Source organism: Pelophylax lessonae (assembly GCF_965119305.1).
Source record: "Pelophylax lessonae genome assembly, chromosome: 3".
NCBI classification, from domain to species: Eukaryota; Metazoa; Chordata; class Amphibia; order Anura; family Ranidae; genus Pelophylax; species Pelophylax lessonae.
The window spans coordinates 165,823,431-165,843,806 of record NC_138770.1 but is presented as its reverse complement, the minus strand read 5'-3'; the positions used below and the strand labels follow the sequence as shown (position 1 = coordinate 165,843,806).

Genomic DNA, 20,376 nt, shown 5'->3' with positions numbered 1-20,376 from the left:
CACTCACACTTGACTGGTGCCATTCCTAAGCAAGCTCTGCACTGGTGGTGCCCCGATCCCACAGCAGAGTCAACTGTAGGAGATGGTCATGGCACTTGCAGGACTTTCTTGGGAGCCCTGAAGCCTTCTTCACAAAGGCAGTGGAAATGTTTTTTATGGGATTAAAGCAGAGTTCCAGTCTGGGGGGGGGAAAAATGAAAAGTCAGCAGCTACAAATACTGTAGCTGCTGACTTTTAATATAAGGACACCTACCTGTCCGGGGAGCCCGCAATGTCTGCACCCAAAACCAACCAGTCCATCGGCTCCGGGTACAGGCGCCGGCATCCTTACTAAGGGAAACAAGAAGTGAAGCCATGGGGCTTCACAGCCTGTTTCCTGCTGCGCATGCGCGAGTCACGCTGCAGTTTCTAAATGGGCCTGCCGTCTTCTGGAACCTTTGTATGTCTCCCAGAAGGCAGGCGGGGGAGCAGGAGGGGCCGCAAATGACATAGATCACCGGAGCGCCCTTACACGGAAGGGGAGTTGGTACCTGTTCTTGACAGGTATCTGCTCCCCAACCCCCTGGAAAGGTGCCAAATGTGGCACCGGAGGGGGGAGGAAGCAGTAAAGCAGGGCTTCCACTTTTGGGTGGGACGCAGCTTTAAGTTAATTTTCATTGCAAAGAGGGACTTTGCATTTGATTGCAATTCATCTGATTACTCTTCATAGCATTCGGGAGTATATGCAAATTGCCATCATAAAAACTAAGGCAGCAGACTTTGTGAAAAATGGGATTTTTGACTTAACGTAAAATCCATTTCTCTGATGTAAATTGATGGACACAGCTCCTGATCTTAACCATTGGGTTATACTTTCCCCTACAGGAGAAAAACACTAGGCAGAAAAAAAAAGTCTGGCTAAAACTATGGGCAGTCCAAGGAGATTATACTCCCTTTCTGGGCTATAGGTACTCAGTTTTGTTACAAGCAGTCTCAGAAGAATTACAATTCCGCAGAGGGGTGGGTGCTGTGTCCGTCAATGAACAGCAGAGAAATGGATATTACGGTAAGTCAAAAATCCCATTTTCTTTTTCGTTCATTGACGGACACAGCTCCTGGTATTTATAACCATTGGGACGTCCCAAAGCAGTGTTAAACATGAGGGGTGGGAACAACCAAAAAATTCCCCAAGGCTAAACATTAGCCAACCAGGCAACAGGGGCTAAACCAAACAACCGGGGCCCACCTGAAAAAAAGAAACAACACACCCTCAAAGAGGATCAGGTCCTTTTAAACAGCAGCCTGCAAAACCTTGCGGACAAAGGAAGCATCTGCAGATGCCAAAACTTCCACTTTATAAAACTTTGTAAAAGTGTGCACCGACGACCAGGTGGCAGCCTTGCAAACCTGCGTCGCTGACGCCTGATGACGGAAGGCCCACCAGGAGGCACTAAGCGCCCTAGCAGAGTGCGCCTTGACAGGGAAAGGAGGGACCTGACCCCTGATGGAATGGGCCTGAACAACCGTCTGTCTGATCCATTTGGAAATTGTCACAGAGGAAGCGGACAACCGTTTTTGAGGTCGATCCTTGAGGACAAATAGAGATTCTGGCTTCCTTAGAGACTCCGTAGCTTCCAGTTACACCCTTATTGCATGGACTACATCCAAGGCATGCAAGGTCAATTCTTTTGGATGTTTAGGCCTGGTACACAGGGAAGGCAACACATTGTCTTTATTCAAATGAAAGTCAGAGACAACTTTTGGAAGGAACGACAGACAGGGGCGAAGAACCACCTTATTCCTGTGAATCACCAGGTAAGGTGAACGACACAAAACAATTTCTACCCAACAATGCAACTGCAGGCACCTCGTGGTACCTGCCCATGGTCAGAAATTTTACTAAAATTTTAAATCTTTAACAGATTCACCTTTTGGATATATTTTGGTAAAGATGCACATTAGTGATCTGGGCAGGACATTGGGTTAAACAATATGAAATATGGTTACCTGATATGGTATTTTCGTCCTGCTAAGTGACTAGCCCAGTAACCAGACCTCCAGAAGCGGTATCCATCCATTTCCCTACGGCTGTCACAGAAAGGAGTGTAGCCATATGGGGCACCATCTAGATTGAAATCTCTCAAATCTTTGAGATCAGTACGGACGATCTATTGGAGAAGTAACAGAAAATTTGAACCATAACACACTACATAACATAAAGATAACAAAATTATAAATCACGAATATGAATGTTTACACAATACTCCAGATGTGCCTGCAGAAACCCTTAAAGTGGTTGTAAACCTCAGACCTGAAATATGAACAAAACATATCCCTCTATAGTGTGTACTTGTCTCTATCCAGGGCAATAATTATAATTTCTGTCTGCTGCTATGTTCCTCTGCTATCTGAATTAATCACTTCTGACAAGTTTTCCTGACACCAAAAGAAAAAAGTGACAGGGGAGGGACCTCCAGCTAATTGACAGTCTTAGCTATGATCCTGTATGCTTTAAGGGGAGGGGGGGGGGTGTCACTTGCCTCCAATCAGCTCTTACTAAGCTCTGCAGAGTGTAACTTCAGTTCTCCGCCCCCTGATTTCTGGAACTCAAACAAGCTGTATAAATTCTGCACTCTGAACAGCTATAGAGGAGAAAACTGCAGATAAACAGGTACAATTTATGTAGGAGGGTTTGTTTCATTTCTGTGTATCACTTCACCGTGTATGTGTAAGGGTTTACAGCCACTTTAAGGAGAGAGGAGAAAGGATTAACCCCTGTGGGGTATATGGCTTATGGACCGCCTGTAATTTAAGAGGTCCAGATGAGAGCACCCCCAAAAGGCACGACTGGTGGAAGTGTTTTATTGTGTAGAACATATGCAGTTGTGGGAAGATTGCACTGAAGATGAAATGAAAACACATAAGACTGACTGATACATGTTACAAGTGACTTTTGAACCACATTGATTGCAATTCGTTTATTATGCACCATTAGTGCTCTAGCATTATTTATGTATATGTGTGGTCCCTGTTAATAACATTAAACTGTTTGTTCATATTTTTATCACTTTATGTTATATAGTGGGTTGTATTAATTAATGTGTTTGGATATAGGGATTGTGTGTGTAAGAGTGCCATCTATTGATTTGATATTTAGATGTGAATCACTATTAGTGTGTAGCTGCTCTTAGGTGGGTTTAAGTTTGAAATGTTGTTTGCTGTGTGGGGATTTGGGTTTGTTTATAGCTACTTCACTAAGGGTTTCCAACCACTTTTGAATCAGGACACAGGTTTGCATCTCTAAGTTAGCATTCAAACCCCACTAAAGTTCTTCACCTGCAAGAACACACACAGGTCAGGAGAGAACATGAACCTGTAAATGCTGTGTTTCCTTGTAGCCACAAAGATGCCAATAAGCACCTAAGGTCCCATTTAAGGGACTGGGGATCAGAACATTAGATTCAGCCACTGATCACAGATATTTGTCTTTAATGATAAATGTATTTTTGTGTGACTTACCAATAAAATCTGTGCCCCTCAGTTCATAACTGAACATAGAAATACAGGCTGTGTGGTCTGTATGAATTACACTCATGTAGAGGATACATATAGTAGGTGCAAATATATAAAATAAAAGATACATGTACAGCAAGTAAACTGACAGAGGGGTTAAATACAGGAACTTAGCGGTGACTGTTCATATATTTAGTTACCTTCCCTGAGTCTTAGATGCTGGGATATCTAGTGCATACATGTGCACACCCACATTGATGGAAGTGGAAGGCTACAGCTCCAGTACCCCAGAAAAGGTGCATCAGGAATGTTTAGCTACCTGCATTAACTACTGTTCTTAATAGAACAGCTTCACAGGTTCAATTTAATTCTCATTTTAGTGCTTTATAAATACCTGGTCAGCATCCACAAAGAGGAATTTATCCACAGCCAGCGGAAATAGCACATCCAAGAAGAGGATTTTGTATCCCCAAATAATCCTCTGTTTCTCTGTCTGCTGATGCAGCCATCGGGGCCACTTATATTGCACCAGCTCATACTGGAAGTTGTACTGCTTTGCCATGTGAGGGATGAAGTTCTGGAAGAGTTAAAACAGCATAGGCAGATTAGTAGAAAATCAGTCCCAGAAATCTAGTTATTACTGTACAATAACTGCAACAGCAGGAGATTGTTTACATAAACGGCAAGGAATAATTATTTCCTGTGGCACTAAGAAGCAGAAAGTGGCATGGTCATTTTTACATGAAATAATGACATTTAACAAAGCAGCAGTCTAGTCCTATAAATACATATTAATAACCTTGCACACAGCTGACACTTCCCTATGGTGCAAAATCCAAGGGAGCCCTATGTAGACCAGCTTAAAATAAAGCCCCGTTTGTTAGAAATTACACAGTCTAATTCCTCTTTTCAAGTAAATTTAACAGGGATAACAGGAAGGATTTGGCAGGCTATAAGTGGAAATGTTAAAAAAATAACTCTTGTCTAGTTTGTTTCACTACAAAATCATCAGCCAAAGGACTTAATCACTGCTTGTTCTTAAAGTGGAACAGAGCAGGGAAGGGTTAGATCCTCTGTCTGGAAGTTAAGCATTTGTACCTGCATTCATTTTCTTTTACTTCCTTTGGGGTGCCACCAGGGCAGGAAGTAAGGGTAAATCACTCCAACAGCGACACAGACACAAATCAAAAATCGACTAAGGTTACTTAGTTTATCCAAGTATTGGCTGAAGATATACATTGAGAGCCTGCTGACACCACTGGAGTTGGTGCATGCATTGATCTGCATAGTTTATTGCAGGCTCAATGCCAGGGCACAAAGAAAACGATTAGCATGTCTTCTTCACACCACAACGCTGCCTTAAATTGGGTTGCAGTGCATTCCGTTATAATGAAGACTTGCTACATTTTGTTTTTGCAACACACCGCACTTCACGTTATATCCCTGCAACATAGCTTAACTACGGCACACAGAAGTGAATGAAATGTATTTTGTGATATTTAAACAAAGTTTAAACAAAAAACACACAAGGCACCATCCCTCACAACACAACGTACTCCAAACTGGTGTGAATGAGCCCCAAAGCTTAATTCCATTTTTAATGAAAATAACAGTTCAGCCAGTGTAAAAATAAATATTGCAACTTTTGATGTAATATTCATGGTCTCCCTGCTGCTGTCCAATCACCACTGTGGGCCAGACTTCTTCCAAGCTAAATGACAACCAACAAAATTCAACCCACTCCTCGTGAGTGCAGGGCATCAAGAACATACCACTCCATAGGGGCAAGTCATCATGGAGCCCTGTATTCCCAGTACAAAGATTCAGAATAAATGTGCGGATATCATTGCATCTTCTATGCCCATCTGCATTGCATATGACCAACAAGCAACAGTGAAGAATGGAAGAGGACCCTGCATATCACATGACCGGACAAAAGACTTCTGAAAAATTGTAAGTATACTAAAGATCATCAAAAAATACAAGGGGGGGGGGGCTGTAACTGGGGTTTAAAAGAGTCAGTCTGGCCAAACAACCTTTTTAGTTATGGATGAGTGGCGCTGGGGTAACCTTTACTCTGAAATCTAAACTACGAATTCAGCTTGGTATAAAATTTAAAGTGAGAGCCAAGATAAATTGTATTTCTTTAAAATAAACATGCAATACCTGCTTCTGTGCAATGGTATTTGGAGCACACCTACACCTATACGCTCGCCTGGTGTGTCCATAGACACACACACAGCAAGGTTTGGCCCCACCCCTGCTCCCCTGGCCCCACCCCTGCTCCCCTACTCACACGATTTGATTGACAGCAGCAGGAGCCAATGGGGTTGATTCACTAAAACGGGAGAGTGCAACATCTGGTGCTGCTGTGCATGGTAGCCAATCAGCTTCTAACTTCAGCTTGTTTAATTAAGCATTGACAAAATGACCTGGAAGCTGATTGGTTTCTTTGCAGAGCTGCACCAGATTTTGCACTCTCCAGTTTAAGGGAAAAAAATGCCATGCCTTTAGAACCACTTAACCAAACCCTACAGCTTTTGTTAGGCCTTACATAGTAACTACAAAGGCATTCTGAGTTACGAATTAGAGTACAAGCACACTGCCGAGTCCACAAGCTTTAATAATATGCAAAGCTCTATAGTTTAGATTACCCCCCGCTATTTTTATTGCCAATTAGCTTTTCTACTGTGGGAGGAAACATTTATTTGTATACAACCTGCATTTACATCCCAAAACGTGAACTAGATGCTTCCTTAGATCTAAGCAGCTGGTTAAAAACTCTCAAAAATCTCAAACATCATACAAAATTACAAACCTTAAACGTAGGAGATAAATAATTTTTCAAAAACCAAAACTTCACTGGGGTCTGTGTGTTTTTCAGTACAGATAACATCATTATTCTGTGGGAAAGAAACAAAGTTACAAAGTAAATTCTATAGATTAAATTTTCTATATAATTATCTTTATGAGAAGGTACCAGGGTGTGAAGAGCACCACCTGACAGTTCTGCAGTACTGAGTAGTTCTTTATTGTGGAAGGAATGAAGAGTGAAGGTTCACGGCAAAGCACAACTCCAGGATACATTTTTAAACACTTGGACTTCAAGCAAAAACAGTGATAAAAATTTGTATATTAAAGGCTCTACGTCTCCTAAAAGAATAACCGTTTAACTCACCTGAGGAATCGCTCATATAAGTGTCCAGAGGCCACTGAGAAGATGTTAATCACATCTTCTTTATCTTGTTTCACCTCTTCTTGTTTCTGACCACCAGAAAACCCCCTAGTGAATTACGAAACATATATGTCTGATAAGTATTATGACTCATTTATGGATTGGATTTACAGTATAATAGGACATATCTTGCATAACCTTTCACAAGTCCTACATATAAGGCAAAGGGGTTTATTTACAAAAGGCAAATCCACTGTGCACTACAAGTGGAAGCCCTGCTGTTTTCTATCATCCAATTATGTGCATGCAAAAATGTTTTTTTTTTTTTTTTCCTTGCATGTCCCCTTCGGATCTACAGCGACTGCACTTCCAAGGGCACTTGTATTTGCTCTTAGTAAATAAACCCTAATGTCTAATAATTGTGGGCAGTTATGTGGAAGTTATTAACTTGAATTCAGTGTAAACAAAAAAAATAAAAGCTCCACTTCCAAACTAAGGGCTAGTTCACAACATTTGCACAAATCAAAGCAGGTTAAACACTAAGGCACATAGAAAACTATGGTTTCTATGTTCCCTGGGCAGTGGGCACACTACAATGGTATAGTAAGGTGCGTTGCGATATGCTGCATAGGCTGCAACAGTTACATTGTAAAAACATATCGCACTGCCCCTACACAATGGACAGCAGATGGCAGCATATTAGCGTACATGCTGGTGTGAATAAATCTTAATATGTTGATTTTTGATGAAGCGGCCGAGGGAGCCCAGGAATGACAAAGAGTGAACCCAATTGTTTAAAGGCTCCTCCTCCACTCTAACGTTACATCCACAAGAGGAGGAGGAGGGGTCTAGGTAGAGGAACATCTGTCGGGAGAGCCACCCTGATCTGAGGTCTGTAATAGGGAAGATTTAAACTGAGCAAGTAAGCAGAGTTACATTGGGTTGAAGATTTGCACAGGGGAGATTGCATTGGGGGCATTACATTTGATTTGGGGGATTTACACAGGAGGGATTGCATATTACTCTTGGGGATTGCACCGGGAGGATTACACCTGGGGGAATACATTGGGGGCATTATGCTAGGGGGATTTACATGGGGAAGGGAGGGGGGTAATTTAACTGAGGGGAGTTTTTTTCTTTTTTGCAAAAAGATGTGCACAAGCCTAAAGCTGTGTAAAGGGCCGTACACACTTGACGAAAATCGGACGAAATATCCTCCGATTTTTCTCTGTCTTCTCAGCGTTCATTACCGTTTTTAGTCGACAGTGCATAAATGTTCACAAAATTTCTCGTCCGATTTTTATTTTTTTTTTGTGCCACATTTGTTCCTAGACTTCCGGGTTGTCAGCAACTTCAGATCATGCGCGGTCTTTCGTATCCGATTTTTCACGGACGTACTGCATACACATTAAACGAAAATCGGTCGTCTGGGGACGGACGAAAAAAATTTTGGTGTTTGTCCCTCCATTTTTTTTTTGAAAATGTCGGCATCGGCTGCTGAAAGTTGTGTACACACTAGGTGAAAATCGGACGATTTCACATCGGGCGGGAATTTGCGGCAGATTTTCTACTAGTGTGTACCCCACTTAAGGGGCCCCAAAATGTATGATGGCTGCCCTGCATGTTCCACCTGTTTTTTGGGTCGAATATTTAACATGTTCCAGCATCTCCAACCGCTCCCTCTCCCGATCTCCTCTCTCTGCGACAGCGGGCGGGGGATAATCTGCACGCACTTGCTGTCACACTTTGAAAACAGCATAACTGTACAGGGCTGCGCCCACACAGCCGCATCATTTATTCACAGTTTCCTGTGAATGAATGCCTACAAGTACCATCAGCCATTGCGGCTGAAGGTTTGTAGTTCTTTATGAAATATGGGGGCTCTGGTAGGGAATCTAATAGTTAACTGATTCTTCCTGCCCTCAGGTAACTGCCTGTCCATATGAGGTATGGGCAGACATCTATGCTGAGAGTCTGTAGGAGCCTGAGATTGCACCTGAGATCTGCTGATCATGGGTGCAATGCTCTGCAGGCTTCTTAAAAAAAAAATACCTGCAAAAATATTTGCATTAATGTTTTTTTAAATGTAAACCTATTTTTTAAAACAAGCCATAGCTGGAAGGAATGTTTCAATGCAGGGCATGAGGAGGGAAGCACAATGTTCTAGTTAAGATGGAAGGAGGAAACCACCTGGGGAAGAAGAGGCCTTAGGCTGCAAGACAACCTTATCCTAAGAAAGGTCCTTACAAGATAAGGCTGCTAACTGTAAGTCCTGCTCACAAAGGTGAAAGCCACAAGAAAGGCATTCTTGAGAGTGAGAGAAGACAGTAGGAAATCCATAGCAGGTTTAAAAGGAGGTTTCTGAAAAAAAACAATAAAACCAAGTTGAGGTCCCACAGAGTCACTGAGTAGTGTACAGGGCGACTGATGGGAGCAACTCCCTGCACAAAAGCTTTCACCAATGAGTAAGAGGCAAGCGGTCTATGAAAAAGAATGGCAAGCATTAAAATTTGACCCTTGACTGGAGAAAAGAAAGGAAATGTCCCAAGGAGTACTTTCTGGGATGAAATTCCCTAGCCTCGCAACACACAAAGTAGGTCTTTTGCAGTGCAGTCATAGACTTTGTGAGAAGCAGACTTTCTAGCTTTCAGGAGCATAGGGATGGCTGAATCTAAAAGTCATTCAGGACTCGGGCTTCAACAGCTATGCTGAGAAGCAGGATGATGGACTGACCCCTGTGGGAAAGGAGATATAGCTTATCTGGTGGGGACCATGAAGAGTCTGGCATACATTTGACAAGGTACCACATTCTCCTGGGCCAGTTCAGTGCAATAAGGATCATCAGAATGCCCTTCCACTCAATTCTGCGTAGCAGACGAGGAAGAAGTTTTGGCAAGGAAATGTGTAAATCAAGTAGAACTCATCCAAAGGGGGACCTGGTCATTGTGACAAACCTGTTCATTTTATTGTTGAACCTGAATGCCAGAAGATCCACATCTGGTGTTCCCACCAGTGACAGGTGGTGAAACACCTTTGCCATTCCCCTTGACGCTGATGACTGAGAAAGTTTGCCTGCCAATTTTTCACTCCTGGTATGTGCACCATGGACAGGGCTGGAACATCTCATTAATTCTAAGGTAGAATGAGGTCTGCTTCCCTTTAAGTTTTGCAAAGTCATATGCCGCATAGGTGGCTGATGCAAGCCAATACCGTGGTATTATCTGACTGAATCCTGATTGAGTAGTCATGTAGGCAGGATTCCAGTGCCCAAAAAAACATTACAGACCTGACCCGATATCTTCTTTCAGGCAGGGTCTGGGTATGGTCTCCCAAGATTCAGACAATGGGTCAACCCATCTGGAAAGCTGCTAAATGGAAGCCACAGTGGCTAGGAGCAGTTATAAATTTGATAAAAGAATAAAGATGCAAAAAATAAGACAAGACAAATAACAAAGAAAAAGGTTTACTTCTCTCAAAGCAGAGAGAGAAGACATTTATACACCTGAGGACACTAGGGAAAAACCTAGGCTTGCTATGCGTGGAAGAGGTTATGCTGGGGCTGTCCTTACAGTTTTGTCCAGTGTCCAATCACTTGACATTAGCTACATTGCACAATTGTTTAAGACTAAAATCCCATGTACTGTAATGTAGGATTAATAAAGGTGTACATGTACAGTAGTATAAACACCATTTAAATGTGTGTATTAACACAAGAAAATAAATGAAGTAACACTGGTTCTAAATGTAAGATACTGCATTGCACATGGGTGTGAAAAGACCCATACAAAGATTAGCCAAGGGAGACAAAATAGTCAAGAGTTTAGGTTACATGCTGGTTGAACTGGAAGGAGTTGTGTCTTTTTTTAACCAGATTAACTATATAGCTATGTAACTATGTACCGGGATGGAAATACACCATTCAAATTTATGTTGGGTCAAACAAGATTATGTACTTATCATACCAAGGTACATATTGCCGAACACAATGACCACTATAATCAACATTATTGTTTTTAGAATAGTACTTGACTAAGACAATCATGGTTACTTCTCTGTCTAATTACAGGTATTCCAACCTGTGGGCATAATCACTATATAATTAGCATAATGGGATGTGACATTCCTGTATTTAGGAGGCTGGTCACAGAATGTGTGTTACTATAATAGGAGTATCAAAGGGTGTTTTTTTTTTTTTTTTTTAGTTTCTAAGTAAAATCAAACTTTTGGTAACTATAATTTCTTCAGCATCTAAAGGATTACCTAGATGTGATGGGGTAGAACTGATGGACCATTTTTTCTGTGATTCATAGCGCTACCACTCAATGGAAACAATCACAATGGCATATTGCATGATTCCCTCTCATGCAAATAAAAAAGAGCACGGACCACAGGAATACTGTATTGCACCACCAAATGACAGGTGGCTGTCTCCCTAGCACTTTCTATACATTACCAGAGAATTTGTTATAAGTCCCTTATATCAAAAATGGAAAGTAAGATTTTATTGAAGCCTGAGATGCTGTGAGTAAATAGCATTATACTCAGTGACAGCCATAGGTGTGCGCAGGCTATTGCATTAAGGTGTGCACCCCAAAGCTCAAACTTAAGTTATATATATATATATATATATATATATATATATATATATATATATATATATATAACTTTTTTTTAATAGTTATTATTTTTTACTAGTTTATTTTTATTTTTAATTTTTAGCATCCCTGTCGGAGGGCTTTGGTAAAATATCAGGGGTCTAAACAGATCCTTAATGGCTCACTTTTGAGACAGACAGGGACTGAAAACAGAGATTCCCCAATTCCTTTCTCTGCAGCCTCAGCTGCACTGGACAGTAAATGAATGGAAAGTGCTCTGTGCTGAGCAGCTTCCTGATCATTCACAAACTGAAACAGAGTAAATACAGTTTACTTTGCTTCAGTTATGAACACAGCAAGTGATCACTACCGATCACTCGCTATACCCATTCAGAAAAGGAAGGGGCCAGTAAATGACATATTTAGGGGCCCCTTCCCCCACTCTTTCAATTTTAAAACATCCCTGTGTGCCTGCAGCAGCCAGTGGGAGAGGAGAGAAGGGGAAGCTGGCAGCACTGTGTGGGGAATGGGGGACACAGGGGCCCGGGCAGTAGGGGGAATCTGCGCCACACGGGGTGATTAGGCACAACCAGCACACCCTGTGCACACCTATAGAGACAGCCAATACTAAAGCTACATCATAGCTGAAACTAAAACATAAGATTTTTTTTCATTAGCTTCAATTGCCTTTTATGTAGCTGTCATTGAGAATGTGAAAAAAAAGTTTTACTTATTTTATAATCCACAGTGACCTAAATTTCTTGTGAATGAGAAAAAGCACTAAGAACAATGGATTTCACATACAATAGATGCATTTTACAGCTAGGAATTCTGATAGATTGAGACTGGTTCTTCAGTATTTTGATAGGACAAATTTGCGGTTATTCCTTTGTAGGGATTGAAAAACGAGCAAAAAAGACGAATGCTGGTCCAGCCCTGAATTACCATTTGATGGAATCCCAGAAGCCTGACTCGTTTTCATTAGATCCATCACTCAAGAGGTCTTCGGTCATCTTGTCTGCCTTCTTCTGAACCTGAAATAAAAAAAAATAAAAAATAAAAAAATCAAGAAAAAAAAATTATTAAAAAAACTAAATTAAATAGAAAAAAGCAAACATCTGTGATGCCTGGGGCCTGTCAAGTACTTTAATCACAGTGAGTACTTTTGGATAAAATACTCCAACACATGGTGAATCTAAGAACTTGGCACAACAATTGAAGCCAAGACATATTTTCCAGAGAAAAAACGGAATTTTTGTAAAATCTTACCTGTAAAATTCCTTTCTCTGAGTCCTCCGACAGTCGCCGCCTCTTCATATTCGTCACATATGGGGTATTAGACTTTGCTCCGAAGGAGTAGCTAGGCAACAGAATATGTTAACAATAAAGCTTTAACATATCCCACCCTCAAGGGGTGGTCCCCTCAGTCAATACCCTCCTACTTCCTGCAACCATATCTCAGTTTTAGTGGAATAGCAGTAGAGTATACATTCAAACCCCAAAAGAGGGGCGGGGGCGGCGACTGTCGGAGGACTCAGAGAAAGGAATTTTACAGGTAAGATTTTACAAAAATTCCGTTTTCTCTTACGTCCTCCGACAGTCGCCGCCTCTTCATATTCGTCACATATGGGGACGTCCCAAAGCAGTGCAAACATGAGGGGTGGGAAACGCATCCGCGCCGAAAGGCAACGCAGTCTCCACATCAAAGAAAGGAACCTTACCAAAGGAAGGAAACCAGCTGGGCAACAGCAAAATAAGTGCTCAACAGGAGCAACAACCCAGGAAAAGACAAAAAACCAGGGGATACAAAAAACTATCCCAACAGCCAGGAGTCCCCAACAAGGGACCCTATGGAACAGCCGCACTAAGAACCTTGCGGCCAAAGGAAGCATCCGCCGATGCCTGAACATCTACTTTGTAGAATTTTGTGAAAGTGTGCACGGTCGACCAAGTCGCCGCCTTACACACCTGGGCTACAGAAGCCCCATGACGGCAGGTCCAAGACGTACTCAGAGATCTAGTAGAGTGCGCCTTCACAGGCACAGGGGGAACCTTCCCCTGCAAGGCATAGGCCTGTTCAATGGTCTGCCTGATCCATTTGGCGATGGTGGAGGCCGAAGCCGCCATGCCCTTCCGAGGACCCTCTGGAAGAACAAACAAGGAGTCCGTCTTACGAAAAGACTCAGTCGATTTAAGGTAAACCCTTATCGCCCGAACAACATCCAGAGAGTGCAATCTCACTTCCTTTGGATGTTTAGGCTTCGTGCACAACGAAGGCAAAACAATATCCTCGTTAAGATGGAATTCCGAAACTCGTTTCGGCAGAAAAGAAGGATTAGGTCGCAAGACCACCTTATCCAAATGAACAACCAGGTACGGAGACTTGCAGGACAAAGCCGCCAGTTCCGACACTCTGCGAGCCGAAGTGATCGCCACCAAAAAGGCGACCTTTTTGGACAACATAGACAACGAGATCTCCCTGATCTGTTCAAAAGGAGCACGTTGTAACACAGATAGGACTAGATTCAAGTCCCAAGGGGGCAAAGGATCCCTCCTAGGAGGAACCAGATGCCGCACACCCTGAATAAAAGTGCCAACAAGGAGTTGGAAGCCACGGGACGTTGAAACAGAACGGCCAGCGCAGACACCTGACCCTTTATCGTAGCCAGCGCCAAACGCTGATCGACACCCGTCTGAAGGAAAGACAGCACACGGGAAACCGAGTACGTGCGGGGTGAAAACCCCCTGGACTCACACCAGGCAAAATAGGACAGAAATGCCCTGGGCCCTCAATAATGCCAGAACCGGTGCAAGCACCTTGGTGAAGACCCGCGGAGCCGAGGCGAGCCCAAAGGGCAACGCCACGAACTGGTAGTGATCCTCCGTAATGGCAAATCGAAGGTATCTCTGATGACCCTCGAATATGGGGATGTGAAGATACGCATCCTTCAAATCGATGGAGGCCATGAATTCCCCTGGAACCAGGGCAGCCACCACCGAGCGCAGGGATTCCATGCGGAACTTGCGAACCCGCACAGAGCGGTTCAGAGCTTTCAAGTCCAGAATCGGACGAACCTTGCCCTCCTTTCTGGGCACGGTGAACAGATTGGAATAAAACCCCCGAAATCTGTCCCGATGAGGCACCGGAACCACCACTCCCTGAGCCCTCAGGTCCCGCACCGCCAGGTGCAGATCCCGCAGGCGCTCTGGAGACAGTTGTAGATTTGAGGGAAAAAATCTGCTCTCCGGCCGAGAGAGAAACTCGATCTTGTAACCAGATCGAACGATTTCCAGAACCCATCTGTCCCGCACACGGGCCAACCAGGGCTGAAGAAAACCGAGCAAGCGTCCCCCCACCCCAAAACTGGGTGAGGGCGCCCCTTCAGGCCGAACTGTTATGGGCCGCAGGTCCGGATTGGCCGGACTTCTGTTTCCCAGACCAGGGTTTCTTCTGAGAGCCCTGGCCTTTGAACGGTTTGCCCTTGTAGTGCGGCCGAAAGGCACGAAAGGACCCCTGAGGGGGCCGAAAATTCGCATGCTTCTTCCCAGAAGCCCCCTTAGCCTTGGGGAAATGGGGCAAGAGAGTGCTCTTACCCCCGGTGATCCCCTTAATCAACACATCCAGGGACTCCCCAAAAAGGCAAGACCCATCATAAGGCAGATTGGCTAAGGTTTTACGTGAAGATTGGTCCACCGACCAACATTTCAACCAAACCAGGCGGCGAGACAACACCGCCACGCTGTGCACACGTGCAGCCAACGGAATCAGGTCCAGGTCCGCATCACACAGATACATGACACCCTGGTGGATCTGATCCACCATGTCCAGGGTCGCCGCCGAGGCCGAATCGGCCACTAGGACGCGCCTAAGCATCTGCGTCCAACTTGCGATCGCCTGGGCCGCCATGAGAGAAGCAAATAGAGCCTTAAGCATAGAACCCGTAACAGAATAAGTATGACGGGCAAGAGACTCCAGTCTCCTATCCGTGGCATCACGGAAAACAGGGGATCCCTCTGCAGGAATCGCAGTGGCTTTGTTCAAAACCGCAATTGCATGATCCACTGGCGGAGGCACACACCACCGTTCATCAGTGGCAGGGGAGAAAGGATAACGCAGCTTGAATTTACTTGGTACCGCAAAAGGCTTGCGCAGATCACGCCATTGATCCTTTACAGCGCGCTGAAAATCAGCATTGCAGGGAAAAACCTGCGGCGTCCTGCGTTTTCTCTGCGTCCCATAAGCCGCACACTTCGTCCTGCAAACGTAGCGTCTGCTTAATGGAAGCAATCAACTCATCCATGATTGCAAGCTCTTCAGACGAGCCAGGGGGAGAATTGTCAACCCCCTCAACCTCAGCCTCTACCTCAGACCCCACTAGATCAAGAGAGGAGCGGGACCCCGATAGGGGGGTCCCTGCCAGAACAGCCCCATCACCTTCACCCTCAGAATCGGAGGACAGAGCAACTCTGGGCCGTTTAGTAGATTGAGCAGCCACCAGCATTTGCACCTGGGCAGCAAGGCCAGCCACAATAGTGGGTAAATCCCCCCCTGGGGGGGAAACAGCGGTCCCCTGGCTTTCCACCAATACTGTGGGAAACTTGCCCTCCTGAGAATCCATTGCCCCTGTACGCCAGACAACCAAGGGTTAACTGCCCCCTTTCAGCAAGCGCGGCAAGCGCAGCCCACCGCACACACTCAGGCACAATGAGACCCCCACAGGGAATATACAGACTGAATACAGGCAATGGACAACAGGAATAGAAGGATAAAACCTGAGGAGACCCCGCTGCTGCTGCTGCCTCGACCGGTGTTCCAGGAAAGAGGAAGTAATGCTGCCAGGGCGCTCTATGTAAGCCTATGGAGGCTACAAGAAAATGGCCGCCGTGCATGTAAACCATGCGGCCGGAGCGGGCGCCGGTAAAATGGCGTCGTTTGGCGCCGAAATCGCCGCTCCACAGTGCATAAAAACACACACAAATTCATCCCATTATATGGATACATGTTAGATCGCCGCAGCGATCGCTGTATATGCCCCAACATGCCATTAAAAACATGCCCCACAGCACACAGCTTCCCACACTGCCCAGCCTGACACACACAGTGTCATACAGCTCCCCCCCCCCCCTTGCAGCCCACAGCATGCAGCCGAGAGATAGGGAGACAAGCAGTGTGATTTAAAGGCAGGTTACACAGTCCCAGACTGAGACCCCCCCCAGACAGACAGGTCCCCACATAGACACACTTACCTCATATGGCGTGGGGAACCCGCACAGGCGAACAAGCCGCTGCACATGAGGCAGGGAGAGTCGCAATTCAAGACGCACACAATGGCGGTTAAGAAACCGCACAGCGTCCGGTGAGGTAGCCACCTCACCAATCATCCCTGCACCGAACAGGGATGGGTCGTTCACCGTGCCAGGAGCGTTACCTGGCTGAACGCTCGATGGCAGACTGGGAAGCCACTGACCCACGACCTGCGATCAGGGGAATCAGCCCGAGACCCAGTCCGCATGATCCTCTTCGTCCGAAGAACTAACTAATGCTGACAAAAACAACAGCTAAGTAAAGATAGAGAAAAAACTCAAATAAAATATTAAAAAGAAGAAAGAGTCTGGGACAAAAAGTCCCAGCACAGAGAGAGCCAGCCACTCCTGACAAGCTAGACATTAAAACTGAGATATGGTTGCAGGAAGTAGGAGGGTATTGACTGAGGGGACCACCCCTTGAGGGTGGGATATGTTAAAGCTTTATTGTTAACATATTCTGTTGCCTAGCTACTCCTTCGGAGCAAAGTCTAATACCCCATATGTGACGAATATGAAGAGGCGGCGACTGTCGGAGGACGTAAGAGAAACTCTGCTTTGCTTATCTCAAAGACCCATCTTAAAGTAAACCTGGGACCCAGATTAAAGTGTAAGACTGGTTGTTCCAGCAAATAAACACTCAGTAAGCTTGAAGAAGTCCCCAGAAGCTTTGAAATCCAAACTGTGTTATACACAAAGTGACATCAGCTTCAGACATCATGCTTGTGCCAGCCTGTTTCTTCTTTCCAGACATCACTACCTGTTGGGGAGGCTTTCCCTGGGAGCTCTAGAACAGTGTGGCACCAGATGCAGCAAGTGCAACCTCACAATCTGAAGTCACTATCTGCATAATAGAGTGTATGTGCAGATACCTCTGAGTACTGGCTTTTAAGCTTTCCATTTAACCACTTTAGCTCTGGAAGATTTACCCCCCTTCATGACCAGGCCATTTTTTGCGATACGGCACTGCATTACTCCAACTAATAATTGCACGGTTGTGCGACACTGTGCCCAAATACAGTTTATGTCCTTTTTTTTTTACCACAAATAGAACTTTCTTTTGGTGATATTTGATCACCTCTGTATTTTTTATTTTTTGCACCATAAACAAAATAAAAAAAAATCTTTTTAATTTCTGCTATAAAACATACCCAAATGGCATATAGTCCCCCTGTCTCCTATGGATCCTCAGTGCATTCCTGTCTCCTACAACACTGCCCATATTTCTGTCCTGATTTCAGGACAGAAATATGGGCAGTGTCGTAGGAGACAGGAATGCACTGAGGATCCATAGGAGAAAGGGGGACTATATACCATTTGGGTCACCTTTATTTGGAAGCTCCAGTATTACCAGTCCTGACTAAGTGAATGAGCTGGAGGGTCCTATTTATAAAGAGATAATGAAGAAGATAATGAAGATATAATGAAGATTTCCCCTACATCGGGACATTTTCTCTGCTATCTGTGCTGATTACAACGCCACTTTCTGGTAAGTAGCCACCTGACTTTAGTGTGTGGTCACCTGGGGGTTGCATGCAGCACCGCATATTGCATGGAGTGTGAATCCTACAAGGTCTATAGGTCTGTATTGCCACAAGATTCTACTCAACAAGACTCTAGGACTGTTGTATTGAACAGAATATTTTCATCTTGCACATTTACCCATCAAGGGTTATGAATGAACTTTGTCATTTTTACCAAAATATAAATTAATTATTTTCACTGGTGCCACTCAGATATCAAGCACTTTAGCACTTTGCACTTTTTCTTTTGCTGATTTGCACAAGGTTTGAATATTGTTGCACTATTATTTTTTTTATCTTAATTTGCACTATTATCAAATGTTTTTTTTTTTTTCAATTTGATAATTTATTTAAATGTTTCACTTATGAGCATTTTTTAGAGCACACTAGCACATATATACCTTATTCCTTTCTCCCCAAGTTCAGGGAATTCTAGGTGCTGCTCCCCGAATCGGAGTTGGCGCATCCCATTTTTTTACACATATATACCAATGAATCTTGCCTTGCTATTGCAAAAGAAAAAGAGCGCTAAAAGGTTTAACCCCATTTAGGATAAAAGCATTGTTGTTTTTCAGTACTGCATCAGAATGTAATTCCATCCCTTCTTTCTTTGGAACAACCTTCTGAATCTGATACTTTAAACAAGCAAAATAAATGCACTTTATTACAAAAAACACCTTGGTTGCTATAACACTATGACCCATTTAAGTTATAGAGACAATCTTTTAGAGCAGTGTTGTCAAACTCAATTTCATTGTGGGATGCATCAGCATTAAGGTTGCCTCGAAGGGCCGGTTGTACTATATAAATTTATCCAGGGCGTTTCTTTTCAGAGAATAGGTGCAGGAACTCAACCATGCCCTCCCCTGCCAAACTGCATCAAACAGTGGGTGTGGGCAAATTGCAACAGTGGGAGGATATTAAACGAGCAATAAATACCAGGAGTGTATTATGTGTGGAGTTCAGGGGTGTGCAATATATGATATAGAGCATTCAAGGGTAAACTACTTACCAAGTGCATGGTTTAGGGGTGCGCTATGTACAGAGTGCAATTTCAGGGGTGTGCTATGCACAGAGTGCAGAGTTTAAAGGCGTGTTATGTACAGAGGGTGGAGGAGTGTGCTATATACAGAGTGCAGGGTTTAGGGGTGTGCTATGCACATTGTGCAGGGTTCAGCTCTCCACATCTCACTGCCACCCTTTCTCAGCTCTGACCTCTGCACCACTCTCCCCTATCCACCACCTCTGCACACATCTCCCTCTACAGCCGTCCACAGTTTCTGCCATGTTCCGGCTGAAAATAAGCCCTAGGTGTGAGGGCCACATTAATAGGTCTGGAGGGCCTTGCGTTTGACACATGTGTTTTAGAGGATATATAAGATAATACTGCGGTTTGTGGATTGGGAATGGTAAGGAAAATTTTCATTTGTTTTTTATTTATTTTTTTTAAGCATGTGTGGGGAGCAAAGAGGTTTCCCTGTTTTAAAGGTATATAATCAAATGGAGCTGGACATTGGAAAAGTTTGTTACAGCAAAAAGCATGGTCTTTCATTGTGTTGCACCTTCAGTTAGCAGTGATCACCATTAAATGCCAGGCATGGTTACACTTATTCTAGATTGCAGCATGTGCTTGATTTTCAGGCAATCAAAGCAAGGTGCATTATATTATAAGAGTTCATTCATGCCTGTGAATTCACCTGAACTTCAATTAGATGTTAGAATCCCAAAAGGGGTTCCCGCGATTAGCTGCAGGAGGCAACCGCATTGAAAGCAATGGGAGGCTGCCAGCTACCGAAACTAGTCACAGCCACTCGCATGTAATCGCTCATGAAGCAATCTGCCCTGGATGAAGTCTGCCTGAGACAGTATTAGAGTTGGTTACTATCACTGGATGGGAACCATGTGTTTGATATATCTCTTTCACTAAGCTACCTTGATTTTCAATAAATTGTTGTTGTGGAAATCTTCTGTCTTTTACTGGTGTTTTAAGGAGGAAGTAAAAACTCTGTTTTTTTAATTTTCTTTTTTGCAAAGTAAAGGCATAGTGTGCTAGTATGCATCGCATACTAGAACATTATGTGACACTTACCTGCAAACTAAGCCCTCGTCGTCCCCGTTGGAGGCTGCATCCATCTTCGCCCGTCCTCCTTCTAGATCCACGGACTCTGGCTGTGTGACTGGCCTGAGCTGCCTGACGTCAATCCCGCGCATGCATGCGGGACCCGTCGGTCATGGCACGGGGCTCTGAAGAATCGGCACGGGTGGCCGCTCCTTCAGAGTGCATGCG

At 44.1% G+C, this 20,376-nt stretch overlaps 1 protein-coding gene across 2 annotated transcripts in view; it reads right to left on the bottom strand.

Annotated features, from left to right (window-relative positions):
* The window catches only part of UGGT1 (UDP-glucose glycoprotein glucosyltransferase 1), a gene marked incomplete at its 5' end in the record, with an annotated part of 158,791 nt that overhangs the window by 11,309 nt on the left and 127,106 nt on the right, over positions 1 to 20,376 (bottom strand). For both annotated transcript variants that reach the window (XM_082251306.1, XM_082251307.1), the window contains 5 exons: positions 1,987 to 2,147; positions 3,887 to 4,069; positions 6,311 to 6,395; positions 6,671 to 6,775; positions 12,208 to 12,296. In XM_082251306.1, coding sequence (XP_082107432.1) covers positions 1,987 to 2,147; positions 3,887 to 4,069; positions 6,311 to 6,395; positions 6,671 to 6,775; positions 12,208 to 12,296 — 623 coding nt within the window. The remainder of the gene's footprint in view (positions 1 to 1,986; positions 2,148 to 3,886; positions 4,070 to 6,310; positions 6,396 to 6,670; positions 6,776 to 12,207; positions 12,297 to 20,376) is intronic.